The 16270-nt window shown below is 35.0% G+C and overlaps 3 protein-coding genes and 1 long non-coding RNA gene across 4 annotated transcripts; 3 read left to right on the top strand and 1 right to left on the bottom strand.

Moving 5' to 3' along the window:
• The first annotated feature begins 2154 nt into the window (after positions 1-2154).
• Positions 2155-3576, top strand: LOC134242662 (uncharacterized protein F54H12.2-like). The gene has a single exon (XM_062724764.1). The coding sequence runs from the start codon at positions 2155-2157 to the stop codon at positions 3574-3576; it is 1422 nt and encodes a 473-aa protein (XP_062580748.1).
• Positions 3577-4634: 1058 nt separating this feature from the next.
• On the top strand, positions 4635-5135 carry LOC134242661 (uncharacterized). Its single transcript, XM_062724763.1, has one exon. The coding sequence runs from the start codon at positions 4635-4637 to the stop codon at positions 5133-5135; it is 501 nt and encodes a 166-aa protein (XP_062580747.1).
• Positions 5136-5836: 701 nt separating this feature from the next.
• LOC134242660 (uncharacterized) lies at positions 5837-6677 on the bottom strand. Its single transcript, XM_062724761.1, has 2 exons — positions 6201-6677; positions 5837-5965 (listed from the first exon to the last, which is right to left on the bottom strand). Exons 1-2 carry the CDS (start codon positions 6675-6677, stop codon positions 5837-5839), a joined length of 606 nt encoding a protein of 201 aa, XP_062580745.1.
• A 5627-nt stretch (positions 6678-12304) lies between these two features.
• Positions 12305-15555, top strand: LOC134242663 (uncharacterized). Its single transcript, XR_009986894.1, has 3 exons — positions 12305-12893; positions 14405-14532; positions 15087-15555. It is a non-coding gene; the product is annotated as an uncharacterized LOC134242663 (long non-coding RNA).
• Positions 15556-16270: the final 715 nt, after the last annotated feature.

Here is a 16270-nt window from a genome sequence, read left to right as displayed (position 1 = left end):
TGGGGTTTTGAACAGAGTCATTGATTACAGATCAGAAGAAGAAGAAGAAGAAGCCAAAGAAAAAGATGTGTAAAAAAAAAAAATTGAACCAATAAATTTTGTTTAAAAGCAAATACAAGTGTTGTTATAAATAGAAGGGTCATAGGTCCTTTCTGCTCAGTAGTAGATAGAACATGGGCGAGAGCAGTAGTTTTTACATGACTTTACCCAGTGATGGGTCCATGGCCTCTTTTCAGGGGAATACGACAGCCCAATTTAAAACGTTATTGCCACAAACAGTCGATTTAACCGACGGAGAATGGGAGGTGGCTTTAACAGAAATGATGTATCCCAATTCATTGAAAAACATTACAGAAGAGGAGGCTTATTTTGACATCCTGATCCCTCAGTCTTTTGCTCACCATATCAAAAACCCCAATGTTTATGGCAGATTTAAAATGAAAACCTTAGACCCAATGCCATTACGTCAATGTCCTGTACTGCTCGATTGGGCCCATACTAAACGGCCTGCACTCGTTGAACTAGATAGCAAGATGGAAATTAGAAGAATTCACTTCAGATCCGGGCCTTATGTTCACCCCAAGGCTTTAACAGAGGAAATAAGTCTAGGACTACAGAGATCATTGAAAAAAATATGGAAAACCCTTAGTGAGGGAAATGAAGAAAAATCTATGAAATTAGTATATTACGAGACCTATGATCGAGTGATGTATGAAATCAATGAAAAAATGCTTACTCCCTTATGCATTCGTTTCCCCACATCCTTAGCTTATAAGCTAGGCATGGACAGTCAGAAAGTCATTCTTCAGAACGATACAGAAAACATGACCAAATGGATCAACATTAGTTACTTGGGAAACAATACTGTGGATTTATATGAAAATCTGAAATCCATGTATGTCTATTGTGACTTGATTCAACCCCAGACGGTAGGCTCCAATGCCTTGAAATTATTAAGAGTGGTGCCTTGTACATTTCATTTGGAGGATTCAAAACAAGCCAAATGGGAACCCATTCGAGCGGAATATTTGAAACTAAGTAAAAAACATTTCGATACCATTGAGATTCACATCATGACTCCTTTAGGGACTCCCATGCCCTTTGTAAGTGGCAAATCAGTGGTGAAACTTCATTTCAGAAAAGTCTACTGAGATGAATGTACCGTTATTGTGTTCCATCTTATTGGGTGTGGTAGCTTGTCTGGTCTGCTGTCTGTATTGTATTCAGCCCTAAAAAAGGGTATAAAAGGAAGTCCCTGATGACAGAAAGGTCAGTTAAACAAGAGACATGAACCATGCAATATCATCCAGGATTACTGAGACAAAGAGGACACGGACAGTTTGTCTATCATAGAGGTTTATTACGTCAAAAAGGACACGGTTTTTTAGGATCCCTATTTAAAGTAGCAGGTCCCTTAGTCAGCAATCTAGTGGGTGGATTATTGGGAGGGGCTCAACAGCAACCACCACCACCACCACCAGCCTATTATCCACCCCAAAACTATCAAAGAGGGGAAGGATTTTTTACTGATTTATTGAAAACGGGAGCCAAACACGCCTTGACTGCTGCTGCTAGAACGGGGTTAGACGTATTAGAAAATAAGAGATCTTTAAAAGACGCAGTCAAAACTCACGGAGTACAAGCTCTTAAAAATACCTCGGGAATGGTGAAACAAAGAATGAATCTAGGAGGTACTAAGAAAAGAAGAAGAAAGAGAATGAAAAAACAGAGGGGATCGGGAATGGTGATTAAAATAACAAGAAGGAAAAGAAGACGACAGAGAGGCCGAGGATTTTTTACTGATTTACTGAAAACGGGAGCTAAACACGCCTTGACTGCTGCTGCCAGAACGGGGTTAGACGTACTGGAAAATAAGAGATCTTTAAAAGACGCAGTCAAAACTCATGGAGTACAAGCTCTTAAAAATACCTCGGGAATGGTGAAGCAAAGAATGAATCTGGGAAGTACTAAGAAAAGAAGAAGAAATACACCTATGTTGGCCCGAGGAGGTCCTAGGAGAAAAAGGAAAACACAAGGAGGAAATCCTAAAAGAAAACGTCCTTTGGATGTGTTTGACTGAGAGAGAGACTATAAATAGGACAGTCCATTGAACAGAAGGTTCATTTGTGAATACTAAATCCTAGTAGAAACATCATGTTGCAACCCGATTCCTGTGCGTGTGGAATGAACAATTTACAATTGTTTGAAGTCCCTCCGACTAATATTGCTTTAGAAGACTCTAAATGGGAAGAATATTACCCCATTTCCAGTACTTTAGATTCCGACACCGCTCCTATCGAATTTGAAATTAAAGGACAAGGAGATCACTATCTAGATTTATCTCAAACCTATGTTCAAATGGTATGTAAATTTACCAAAGACGATGGAAGTAATCTAACTGGAGCTAACAGCACTTCGAGCCCTGTGAATAATATCTTACATTCGATGTTTACGGAAATCGATGTCAGTCTGAATGGCAAAATAGTGACTCCGGGGACGGATACCTATCCTTACAAAGCTTATCTGGAGAAATTATTGTCTTACCGACCCAGAACTTTAAAGACACAGACGAGGGCCTGTAGTCTATGGGAAAAAGATACGGCAGGACACATGGACGAAGTGGGGTTAGAGGCTCTTGGTGTAGCTGAAAATAAAACCTTTGATGTAACTCCAGCTGCAAATGGTGGTGCCGACACGGTGACCATTAACGAACCCATCCTCACAGCGTTACCGGCCAATTCTAAAAACGAAGGATTCCGAAAAAGACACCAAGCTATTGCTGCGAGTAAGAAAATCAGTTTGCTAGATGGTTTACATTTGGATTTGTTTCAACAAGATCGATTTCTACCCAATGGAGTGGACGTCCGTTTGCGATTTAATCGAGCTAGACCCGCTTTCTACATGATGATCAAGGCAGGAAGTACTGGAAAAGTGAAAATATTGAGTATGGTCTTGTGGGTGAGAAAAGTAAAACCCACGGCGGTCATGATGAATGCCATTAATCAAAGTTTGAGCACCCACAGAGCTAAATATACATTGAGAAGAGTAGAAGTGAAAACCTTTACCATCGCCACAGGGACCCAATCTAAGATTACGGATCATCTGTTTCAAGGACAGATGCCTAAACGTCTCATTTTAGGCTTTGTGGAGAATGCAGCATTTAATGGAGATCAAACTAAAAATCCCTTTCATTTCCAAAACTTTGGGATTAAGAAATTAGATGTCAGTATCAACGGAGAGACCATGAGTACTCGTTGTTTTGAGCCCAATTTCAATGACGATTTATATCTGAGATCTTATCTCAGTCTGTATCAAGCCCTGGGAAAATTAGGAGAAGACTGGGCTCCAGACATCACCCTGGAAGAGTATAAAAACGGATACACTCTGTGGGGCTGGGATTTCACCAAAGATCAAGAGGCGCAGTCGGATAAATTCCACATCATAGAAACTGGAAATCTGAGAGTAGAAGTTCAGTTTACCAACAACACGGCTAACACCTTAAATTGTGTGGTTTATGCAGAATTTGATAACCTATTAGAAATTAACAAACAGAGAGAAGTGAGTATTGATTACTAATGGATACGGGACAATTAAGAGAAGTCTTATCCAGAGAATTAAAGAGTTCTTTTGGTGGAGTGTACCCTTTAGATTTATTACCGGATCAATTAAGACCTGGAGAAAAAGCCATCGTGGTCAATACGGATCCTCAAGATCGACCTGGAGAACACTGGTTGTGTCTATATGTGAGCAGTCCAGTGGTGGAATATTTTGACTCTTATGGATTTCCTCCCTTACATCGAGAAATTCAAGACTTTATCCAGCGTCATGCTTACCAATGGATTTATAATCCGTATCGATATCAAGACTGGAATTCAGATGTGTGTGGACAATATTGCGTGTATTATTTACATCAAAGAGACAAGAAGAGAAAAAAAGCAGATGAATGGTTATTCCCGTTTGACCGGAGTACGGCTTTACAAAGGGATCATTTTGTCGCCCGTTGGTTTAAAGACACTTATCATAAATTACCTACGGGTCATGGACAAATTTGTCAATGTTTCTATCAAAATGTGTTGTAATTGTTTGTTGTTGTTTTTGTTTGTTAGATCTAAAAAAAAAAAAAAAATCATTTTTAAAAAATGAAAAAGATGTGTTTTTGTTTTTTTTTTGTCATTTTATAAAGTAGATTATCCCCCTTTAACCATACATTTTATTTATCAATACACAAAAGAATTTATTTTTTTTGGATGTGGGCTGTTTGTATACATAAATACAATTTTAAAAAAAAAATGAAAAAGATGTGTGTTTTTTTTTTTTTAGAAAGTAGGTAATTTTAACCATAGAATTTATTTTTTTTTTTTTTGGATGTGGGTTGTTTGTATACATAAATACAATGAAAAAATAAAATAAATACTAAGCATTGTACAAATACATTGCCATTTTGTTAGATTTGCCTATTTTGTTTAGGGAGTGACAGCTTCAGCCAAAAAAAAAGGATTTTAAAAAATAAATAAATTGAGGAAAATTGGTTGATAATGACAATTTAAAAAAAAATGATTTTTTTTTAAACCAATGCATTTTTTTTATTGCCTATAAAAAGGGAAATGACTTGACATGAACATTTAGTTTGAACCATGAGTCTCCAGGAGATGGAAGGAGATTTATTCAACAGTGATACAGAAGTTATTGTACACCAGTGTAACTGTTTAACAGTCAGAGCTCATGGATTGAGTCAAAGTCTTGCGGAGAAATTCCCCCAAGCGAATGTGTATGCGACTCGCAAACCTATAGGGACTAGAAATTTAGCCGTAGAAGAAGATAGAGGAATTCCAGGAACTATTAGGGTGTTTACCTCACAAACACCAGTGGTCATTTGTTTACTAGCTCAATGGGATTATGGCAGAGCTAGTCACAGACCTAAAAGAATCTCCACTTATGAGGATACCCCCCAAAACAGAGAGAATTGGTTTCAGACCTGCTTACAAGAATTGGGAAATTTACCTTATAAAACATTTGGTTTTCCTTACAAGATTGGATGTAATTTAGGTGGGGGAAATTGGACTCATTATAGACAATATATTGAACAATTTGCACACACTTATGACAAACATGTGTACATTTTTCATCATACATAATGCCTTGCACTGTAATGTGTTGTTGTTGTTGTTTTAATAAAATAATATTACAAAAACAGGTGTGTTCTTATGATTTAAAAATATACAACCAAAGAAAAAATGTGTGTGTGAGATGAGTTATAATTAAATAAATAATATGAGTTTACCACAGAAAAATAAAATGAATAATGAGAATTTATTTTAAGTGTTATCAAGTTTAGTAAATAAAAAAAATGAAGAGAAAACTATCAAGTGAATTTAAGGGGAGAACATTTTTTTTTTTAAAAGAGAAAACTATTTAGTGAATGAAAGGGGAAAAATTAATTGCAAAAAAAAAATCCAAACTATTATTTGAGTTGTGAGTTTAGAGGGGGGGGGATTAAGAAAAAATTAGTGTAATAAAAAATAATTTGAAAAATTCTAAGTTTGTTTTTTTTTAAATATTTGAGGGGGGTATGATAAAAAAAAATTCTAATTTTATTATTATTATTTTTTTTTTTGCTGTTTTTTTTTTTTTTTTAATTTATTTCTTTTTTTTTATTTGATTTTTTTTTTTTTTTTAAATATTTGAAGGGGATATGACCTGGTGTTTTTCTTGACACATTCGTTTCTACATATACACCTGTATGAAGGCATCTTTTCTAAAAATGTGGGTGGTCCTTAAAAGGACCGTGGGGTTTAAGACTGGTACTGATGGTATTGGCCTCAGTCTTGGCCTGCTGTTACTGGCATTCCCTCACTCCTGTCTTCTTCCCCTTCTTCTTCTTCTTGCACCTCCTGTGGGGGGGTTCGTGCCTCCATAGCGGCATATGGGGCAATTCATCTCTCTGCTGACAAGCATTCTGGTGCATCTACAATTTAAAAAATATATATACATATAACATTTTTTTTTTAGATCACTGAATTTTTAAACATTGAAATTCAAAATTAATTCATAATTTTTTTTAAAAAAATCTTATACACCCCCCCCCAAAAAAAAATTAAATTAAATTTAAAAATAATATAAAAGAAAAAATCTACAAATTGTATTTACCTTTCACAAGCAGGTCTATTCAGGCATTCCCTGCAGATATAGTAAGTACTGACGTCCTCAGCCCAGCAAACCGAACATCTTTGTATGGTCTCTGTTCCCACAGGGGTTCCCCAGATTGGCAAAACATCATTAATGATGGGCGGTGGGGGCGATGGGCTTCTGGGTGGCGATACTGGTGGATTTGGTGGTGATGTTGGCAGGGTAACAGAAGGTCCAGGAGAGGCCGGGGGCGAAATTCCATACATATCCTGCAGTCTAGCATCAAGGGATGGCTGCGAAGCTGGGCTAGTCGGTGACGGTGGTGGTGGTGGCGGTCCTAAGGCCGGGGGTGTTGAATACGGGCGCCCGGCCCTCCTAGCCCTCCGTCTGTCCGCTCTTGTTGATACTGGTGGCGGATCCATCATCCCCACTCCCGCTACTGGCCATCGAGCAAACTCCTGCCCCGTCAGTACACCCCGCAAGGCCACGTAAATAACGACCTCAAGTCCCTCCAAAAGACCAAAGTGCGGAAACGGTCCGCGATGTGCCATGGTTCTGTCCTCTCGGAATCCGTGAAGATAACAAATGACACTGCGATCCGCCTGCTCGACCTATTTATTGATTAATCACGGACGTTAAAGAAAGCACCCTAAAAGCCCGGATGTAACCTAGTGAGCTAGCCGAGGTAAAATTCGAAATGTGTTTGTCAATACGTACATTTTGATGGAATATTTATTGTGTGTTCATAATTGGATTAAATCATGATTCAAGTCTAAAAAAGGTAAGTTTCCTGCATCTTTTGATAGTATATTTGATACATGACATTATTTGGTGACTTAGAAATTAAGTAAAATAGTGGAAGCATGGGGGGTCGATAGCACTGACCTTGATACCCTAAAAGACTAGTGTAGCTTTATTAGAGTGAGATAGAAAGAAAAGACACTTTTTATTAGGAGATAGGACATAGTGAAACAGGTTGATATAGTTTTTAGTTCGAAACAATTCTTCTAAAGGAAGAAATACAGACGGCGTGGGTTGGTCTATACACACAGGGCCTGGATGTCGGCCATTTTTTTCGTATAGAAATCATAGAAATATATAGAGCCAAATAGTAATTTTTTAAATCGGGACTTCTCATCGTTTATTTTTGCGATGTAAAGAGTGTTATGACGATAAAATCATTTTGTATACACTTTAGGTTCAGCTGGCAAGTTGTAAAATCGTAAATTTAAAAAAAAAAAAAAATGTAGACTCAACGAACCTCCGCTGAAGGTTTGGAGAGTCCGTTGGTGATTTTTAGGAGGTTTTTACCTTTGATGTTTTAGAACCCACTCAATCGTGTGAGGAAAGAAAACATTTTGTACACACATCATAAGTTACAGTCTGTTTGGGTTATGTTTTAAACCGTAGAAATTCTGTGCTAACACAAACATACACACACACACACACACACGAACATCATTATACAGTTAAAAAAATATATAGAAATCTAAGCTTAGAAGGGGTATTTTGAGTCATAAATCATATGGTAAGAATCCTTAGACATGTCTAATCCTTTTAAAATGAAAATTTGACACCAACATAGTAATTTTTAATGATTTTCTTTTAAATTTCTATTGTTGATAACGGACATGAAGAACCCGGATGTTCATGTATACACAGCAGACGAATGTCCTTGTTGACAGCTCCTTTGGTTTTTTTATTATTGCTATTAAGTTTTTTTTTATTTTATTATTATTTTTTTAACATAAAACACAAATACACAAACAATGTGATCCCATTATTTATTAAATTTTTCACAAAAACAGTTTTCAAAATACAAAAAAAAAAACAACAACAACAATAATAATAACATCTAACACAGATCATTGATGTTTTCATTATAATGTTTCTGTAAAATGGGTTTAAACAATGTCTCTAAATGTTGAATCCTCCGACGAAAGTGAAACCGATCAGCCGCTAGAGTCATCCAGGGACTTGTTCTGTCTTCTGGAGGCAAATGATAAATTTGATTCTGGGTGGTGTTAAAAGTTACACGTTTGCTTCCAATTTTGCCCATTGCTCCAGAATTCTGTTTACTTCCGAGATCTGTACCATCTTGAATCCGTACTGTATACATATTTTCTCGATGGTTTCGATTTCCTGTAACAGCTGGAAAACCTTGGCCCCTTGTGGGTGACAAATCAGACTGTAAGGTTTTCTTTGAAACTGGCTTAGGGACACACCGTACAGTTTTTCTGGTAGACTGGTTTTCATCTTCTCGCACAGAAAATGTATGACTGCCAGTCTGCCTATATTTGGGCTGGTTAACAGTCCGGTACATTGCATCCACAATGAATCCGTATCCTCGATAATGGTAGTAGCCCTTTCTAACACTTCTTGTTGTTCTGGTGTCAGTTTTTCTCCATTCCTTTCTATGCATCGCATCATATAGTCATATCCATGTAAGGTTAGAGCATGCTGGTGATGAGCTTGAGCTCTCTCAGTCATATGGTTAGGTGTTGACATGATTGAAAACTGACCAAAAAATGACAAAAGGTGCCTATATTTATACCCTTTTAATTTTTCTGGAAAATAACAGATGTTTCTGGAAAAAAAACCTAGAATTAGAATTTACCTAATTTTTTTTTTACCTGTGGCACGTGCGAGTAATCTTTCTGGAAATTAACAGATCTTTCTAGAAAAAAAAAAAAACTAGATTTAGAATTTACCTGATTTTTTTTCTTATTGTCTCACGTGCGAGTAATCTTTCTGGAAAATAACAGATCTTTCTGGAAAAAACTAGATTTAGAATTTACCTGAATTTTTTTTTTTTTTTACCTGAGGCACGTGCAGCATATCATATCAAAGAGTATATATAAACCCGTGTTTCATTTCAATCGTCCTCATTCGGTTTGTGCATGCAGAAGTATCATCATCATGGCTCAAGAGATAGTTGATTTAGTAAAGGGTGAAAACATGAATAACAACAACAACAATGGAGAAGACTTTGGATTTTACAATGCCTTACCCGAGACTCAAGATCCCATTGGATTAGAATTAGGGCTCTACAACATACCAGAGCCCATCAACAAAGAAGATTTTGGAATCCTAACGACGACCTTAGATGGGATCATTAACATCCTAAGAGCCTTCAGGGAAGAAGTCACAAACGAATTTGGTGCCATGGGAGGAAAACTGGCTAAGCTGGAAGTCAAAATAAGTCAATTTGAGGACAAGATGAAATCAAGTACCAACCCAAAAGACCATGAAAAACCAAAAGGTCCGAAGAAAAGTAAGGAAACCAACCCTTGCTTTATTTGTAAAGAACTGGGTCATTGGGCTCCAGACTGTCCCAGAAAAGAGCGAGATTTGTGTTTTAAATGCGGTCAACCCGGACACTGGGCAAATTAATGCCTATACAAAGATGACGACCAGGAATTTCTGAGAGAGGTTGAGAAAACTGAAAAAAAGAGAAGTGAAAATACAGACAGTCATAACCCTCAGAAAAAGCCGCATGGGACAGCTGTTGCAACCATACATGAAAACCCAGGACCCAGTCAAACCAAGGAAAACAAACCACCCACTGTGGCCCAGGTAAATAAACTAAAGAAGAGAGTTCAACCTCCCATCCAAATCTCCTCTGTCGAGCCGCCTAAGAAGAAGAAAAGCTTAAAATTGCAGAAAAAAGTGAAAAATTAATGGACATTAAAAATTATATTCACAGTGTATTTTGTTTATTATTGTTGCTGTTGTTGTTTTTATTAATAAATGCAGAAAACAAAACATCTGTGTTATGTTATCATTAAATTAAAAAAAAAAATCAGCTGATTGTCAGCTCTCTATACGTGTTTGTGACATAGACAGAGACAAACACAGTTTGTGACTTGAATCGCTGACACGTTTATGACGTAATACTGCACTGGATGCTGAAAGTAGGACAGTCAATGTTTACATCAGTCAGCTGATTGTCAACATCAAATGAGTGTTGTACCGCAGAAGTTTTTTTTTCATAATCACATTCTCATAGCATGGTTTTTCCCCTTATACTGCCAAGTTTATGACATCATAATGCATATGAGCTCCATGCACTGCCTCGGCACACATTCTAGATCCTTCTCGATCATTCTTATGGACTTAGCAGTTTTTAGAGAGGAAAAAAAAAAGTGCACTCATTTGACCCCCCCATCCAGACCGTTTATACTACTGGCCAGGTCAGACACTTGCAGAGCTGCCAACATTCTGAAATGACAAATAGTAAGCTGAGGTCTAGGGACCACCTAGGCCCCCTGCCGCTGAAGACGTTTTGTAAATGGACATGCAATCTGAGGCATATTTCAATTTAGTTTACTTTAAAACATTGATGACATGAATGTGATCGGCCTTCAAAAACCGAAACGATGATATAAGCAAGCGTTGTAAGAATTACGAATATATTATAATAGCAGAAACTATAGACAGCCAGATATGAAAATACCGGTACTATCAACTTTGAACGACAAAAACTGAAGTCGGAAGAATATAGAGATAAATATTAAGGCGTATTTTAGACGTTGATTTCGTACGCCTTACGCCAAAATCGTAAGGGTTGGCAGCTCTGCACTTGGTACAAAATGGTTTAAACACGTTTTTCTAACCTTTTTCTATCTCCGGGTCTTCTCTCCATGATTTTGAAACGTTATTTTTGTGCATTTCAATTCAAAGAAACGAATACACTTTTTTAAAAAATGGAGAGAAGACCCAGAGACCACGAAAACTGAACCTTTTCCCAAAAAAATCCAAATGTGAGAATGTGGTGTTTTCTTTGTCCTTTTAAAATCAGCTGTATATGTGTAGAGGTGATAGCTCAGTAAGTTGGGCTACCTGTCCAGTGCATTCAAACCAAAGAATTTTTGGTTCGAGCCTGGAATGGGGCTTTAATTTTTTTTCATGCAAACAACCATTTATTTTGTCAGTTTCGTTTTATATGCTGATGTAACAAAACTCTGAATAAGATAAATTTTGGTTCAGATTGGCTCTCGAGCGAAATCAATTCTAATTTATTCAATAATTTACATGTACACGTATCATACATCTATGCATTAAATATTTTAGGTGTTAATTTTTGTGTAACATAACTATGTCATTATACCCCTAGGAAAAACGGACTTAAATGTTACAATTTCGCAAGGTCTTTCAAACTAAATGAAAAAAAAAACCATGGACTTGTTTGTAAAATCTGACCAGAATAGTCAGCCAAACCATATCATGGACATTTAAACCATAAATGTTTCGTACAAATGATTCCTGCAGATCACTCGCCAAATGCGCCCATCTTCTTGAGCTTATGTACACGCCTTCAAAAGTACGGAAATGCATAACCACCAAAAATCACAAGGGAAACACAAAATCAAACATAATACAAACTAATTGTAATAACTGCATATTATTCATTTACACTATTGTTACTATGTTAATGGAACTATTTCTTATTGTGTAATGTTCAACCTTATTACTCTCTAATTTCCCTCCGTTATTCCACATGCTTTGTGTATGCGTATGAATGAAGGATATGGAAATAACGAACAGTATTCAATCTCAACGTCCATTAAACAATATACAAAATAGGAGCAGAGCAAACACGGACCTCCGAAACATCAGAGGTGGGATCAGGTGCCATGGAGGAGTGAGCACCCCCTGCCGACTGGTCACACCCGCCGTGTGTTCCTTGTCATGATCAGAAAATAGCGAAAAAATCCGTCGTCAATTCAGTGTATAAATAATGGACTAACAATTTGTATGAAAAACGTCAGTCAGCATTTCATTCAATGATAAATTGTATTTGCTGACAAGGTCATTGTATCGACCATAGAATTTACGAAATGATGACTTTAAACGAGACTGTTGATATTCTTGTTTCATCAACTTGCTTGTCAATAATTTACCTCGTTTAAGAAATTGTTCATACGTAGAGCGTGCTCTTGCATATCGAATCAACTGAGATATATATACTCCTGTAACGTGTACCCCTGCGTTTAGGTTCTTATAGGGGATGAAATTTTCCTCTTACTCTAACTGAGTTACTCTATCTGAGTATTTGATCTAATGATTTAATATCAATTCTCTGTAATTATCAAAATTGTTGGCCACGCATAGAAAAACATTTTGATATTTTTATAATAATTTTAAACAGCCATGTCATTTATTGTAAAATCTAAAGTGGGTTTATGAAATAGACCCTTGGTTGCCATAGAAACGGGGTGCAAATTCCTCAATTTCGTCAATTTTGAAAAACATGTACTTATCAGGAAAAACTGTGTCCAGAAATGAAAAGAGATAACTTAATATGTTTTCATTATTTAAATTTTATACTACAGATTATAGTAATTATATCAGTAGTTTTAATTTAATCTCTCAATAGTAAATGGCCATTTTACATATTATAACATATCAGATATGTGATTGGTTTAGTGGAGTTTTAGGAGGCTTAAAACAAAAAAGGCACACTGATTACAAATTTAGTAATAATTAATTATGAAAGGCTGATATTTGATTATATCAAAATATGTAAAATATTGGTGGGAGATTCAAAGATGTCAAAGAAATTCAAAGGTAAAGATTACTTTTTTCTACATTTTGAAGCATTTTTTGCTTCCTAATTACTTCCCTTGAACTACTCTCTAACGTTTGGAGGTACAATGTGTATTTAGTAAACAGCAATGAACATTTTCTGGCGAAAGATCTCAACAAAGTTTTACAGTCTGAAAGAAGAAAAGAAGGCTAGACATCTTAAACAATGAAGACAGAAGGTAAATTTATTTATATACTGAGCATTACAAGAATATCAAGATTAACAAATGCATATTTTCTTAATTTTATTTGCCTTACAATACACAGTTGTTTTACCGGTAGTGATCAGTGGTCCTTATCAATGGTCCTTATCAAATCAAGCGAACAATACCTTTTGACAGTTTGACTTTCTGACCAATGAATTAATTATTTTTATTAATAAAAATGATTTTGAATCATATAAACACCACTTGCTGATACAGCTGAACTCCCCCCCCCCCGAAATATAAATGTCTATGTAAATATTGTATAAAATCTGTGCCATTCAGTAGGTTTACTTTTTATGATGTGCTGAGACTTTTAAGTGAATATTATTTATCTTTATAATATAAATTTCCACTTCTGTCAGTTTTCATTCATTGTTTATCCTATTAATATTATTTCAATTCTTTATTGGCATTAGGCACATATGTTACTATGTTACAGTATTGTGTTGTTAAAATATTTAACTAGAGCAAGTTTGTTTCTATAAAAAAAAAGTGCATCAAACGTTCATAATGTGTGAGCACACGCATAAAGTAGCTGAGTTTTTAAAATAGTATTCTATATATCAGCAAAATATGGTCATGTGATGTTCAGAAGCAGAAAATAGGAAAACAGCATGTTTGTTTGGATGTTATTGTTTTATTTAATAGCTTCTATCTTTTAAACTTTAAATTTATTATATATAACCAAAACTGTACTATATGTATTGACAAAATAGATCTAGGTTAAGAATGCTCTGGAAATATTGAGTTATTTTTGTTTATATAGACTCTTTCATTTGTCTGTGAAGTACCATTACTGTATAATCTATAGTTCAATTTTTTGTGAATAATAATAATCTTTTCAAATAGCAAACAGTAAAAAATATATATGTTCACTTGTATATATGTATTAGTGTTAAAACAAAATTTAACTAAAGGTACTGTGAGCAATGAGCTCACTAAATGATACCCCCTGCCTCCCATATGGTTATAACTGATGACAAATTCATGTTTTACTGTGGCCAGGAAACCCAAAATATGTGTCGAATCAAAAAGTAAAATAGGAGGTGCGCAATGGCAATATGTAATAAAAATTCTGTGAAAGGTTCATTAAATTTCACTCATTGCAGTGGTATAAGAGGAGTTGCGGATAATAAGAGATGGGTACCCTAAAGCGTAACAGACAGACGGACGTACAGACAGCTGGACGTACAGCTAGACGGACATACCAATTACAGTATACCCTACCACTTTTCAAGCAGAGGGTATAATAAAACTATATACATGTACATGTAGAATATTCAACTCTGATTTATAATGATATTTGTTTTATACACACTGACCATGTTTTATAATATTCTAAACAAATTATTTGATACTCAGGAAAATATTCACTACTGGTAAGATGATCACACAAATGAACATGTCTGTGTATGAATGAAATGAATTTTCCTTTTGATCATGTTCCTAGGAAAATAATTATTTTCATCATTTTTTCATCAAAGGATTTACCATATAAGATGAATAGAGAAAAAGTAAGACCATTAAACCAAAACAGGACCAAATAGGCCATGACTGAAGTTCAAGTGCATTCTGCAAGAAAGTGGACAGCCTAGATTTTGTTCTTTTCAAGGTAACCGTTCTTAAAATATGAAAGAAAATTAATGACAGATGATACAAACAAAAAATGGATGGCTGAATTGGTATATATTTTTTAGCATAATTTAATTGCAAATTAATGATGCTATTAATAAATTTCTAGAATATTAAGAAATTGTAAACCTTCTGTGATGTTCAAAAGTCTGCCCTCTTGAAACTATCCTTATTAATCTATACAAATACTTTTCACTTCAAATTCCATTTTTACGCAAATATGAATTAAAAATTAAAAAGTACTTGCAGAAAGTTATTAATTTTACGGATTTAAACATGACCCCAGTTGTTATTTTCAAATTCTTGGACAAAAGTTTGTATCATCTGTCCTTAAATTGTTAAAAAAATATTTCAGTTTTATATCTAAATTTAAATCTTGCTTATTTTTTTTTAAACAAAATTTAATACCTGTCCAGTAACAGAAAAATTATTATACTAGAATAAAGAAAACAACTTTCTAAAGGATTACATACACATTTAATTAGCTTGAAATTAGTGTATATTGGAAAGTGCAGGAATTATTTACCATTGCAGGTTGAGAATGGATGCCATATTTTAGGTTTGAAACCAGGCAAGTGATCATGAAAGCTGAATTCCAACCTACTTCAACATACATGTATCCACAGTCTTCAAGATATCAGTGTTTGAGATGTTAAAGTTCAAATATATTTGGAACATGTTTATCATATTATGTGATGGCATCCTCAAATCTTATGCTGTATAACAATATGTTTTAGAACTTATCAAACTTTATCCTGTACCTTGCCAAAAAAACTCAAGTCAGCATAATTCTCTTTAACTAATTATCAGTGTTACTTGCGTATGTCCATGTAGGTCATTACTGGTACATGCCTGACCAACAAAAACTCTCAAATTGAAAAATCAGAGACAAGACTTTCAGAGCAGCAGAAACAGTAGAATTTGTCACGTAAATCTAATGATATGTACTGTAGTTGAGAATACATGTACTCTAAATGTTGCATTTATAAAAAATTAAAAAAGCGAAAAGTTCTCTTGTTTTCAGAATTTATATTTACATGTGAAAAAAAGAAAAGAAGATTGATATAGTTGGTGTGGTGAGATGTTGGCAGAAACCTAGTAAAATGAAAGGAAGAACTTCCTTAAAATGATACTAGTGGAGGACAGTGTCTCATGGGGGGGGGAAGTTTTCCATTGTTGGATATTTATGTTTAAATCCAAGATAACTTACCCAAGAGGAATTGATTTTTTTTTTAACCAATGTAATTTTTCTCAAGTTTAAAGCCGTGTTTCATAAGTTTTAAAAGAAAAAAATCAGAAGAGGGGGAGGGGTAAATTTTTGACTTCATTCAAAGTATCTGTGGTTTGCAGTTGCCCTTGAATTTAATAAATAATTATACAAAGTAACAAGTTGAAATGAGTAAAATATTATGAATGTCCTGCTTGTTTTCGTTTCATTTCAGAATTTTTCAAGTTTGACCAAATCTTGAAAAAGTAAAAGCCACAAGGTTTTGCAATTATTTGACATAGCATTACAAAATGCATTATATTTTTGCAACATCATAAAAATGCAAATTTAAGTACCAAAAAATTAAGTTCACATTCACATTTAACTAATTACACAGGTTTTATAAAAGAGTAAATAAGTGTAGTTTTGGGAATATTGTTACATTAAATGCAGCCATTTTGGTTAAAAATCTGGTATTCTTGTCTCCATGGTAACAAATCTTGCATTCCTG

Source organism: Saccostrea cucullata, unplaced genomic scaffold, assembly GCF_032062105.1.
Source record: "Saccostrea cucullata isolate Sc308-1 unplaced genomic scaffold, CSIRO_AGI_Scuc_v1 ctg2556, whole genome shotgun sequence".
Taxonomy (NCBI): Eukaryota; Metazoa; Mollusca; class Bivalvia; order Ostreida; family Ostreidae; genus Saccostrea; species Saccostrea cuccullata.
Note: the sequence above shows the minus strand (reverse complement) of the source record. Positions and strands in the feature narration are given on the sequence as shown.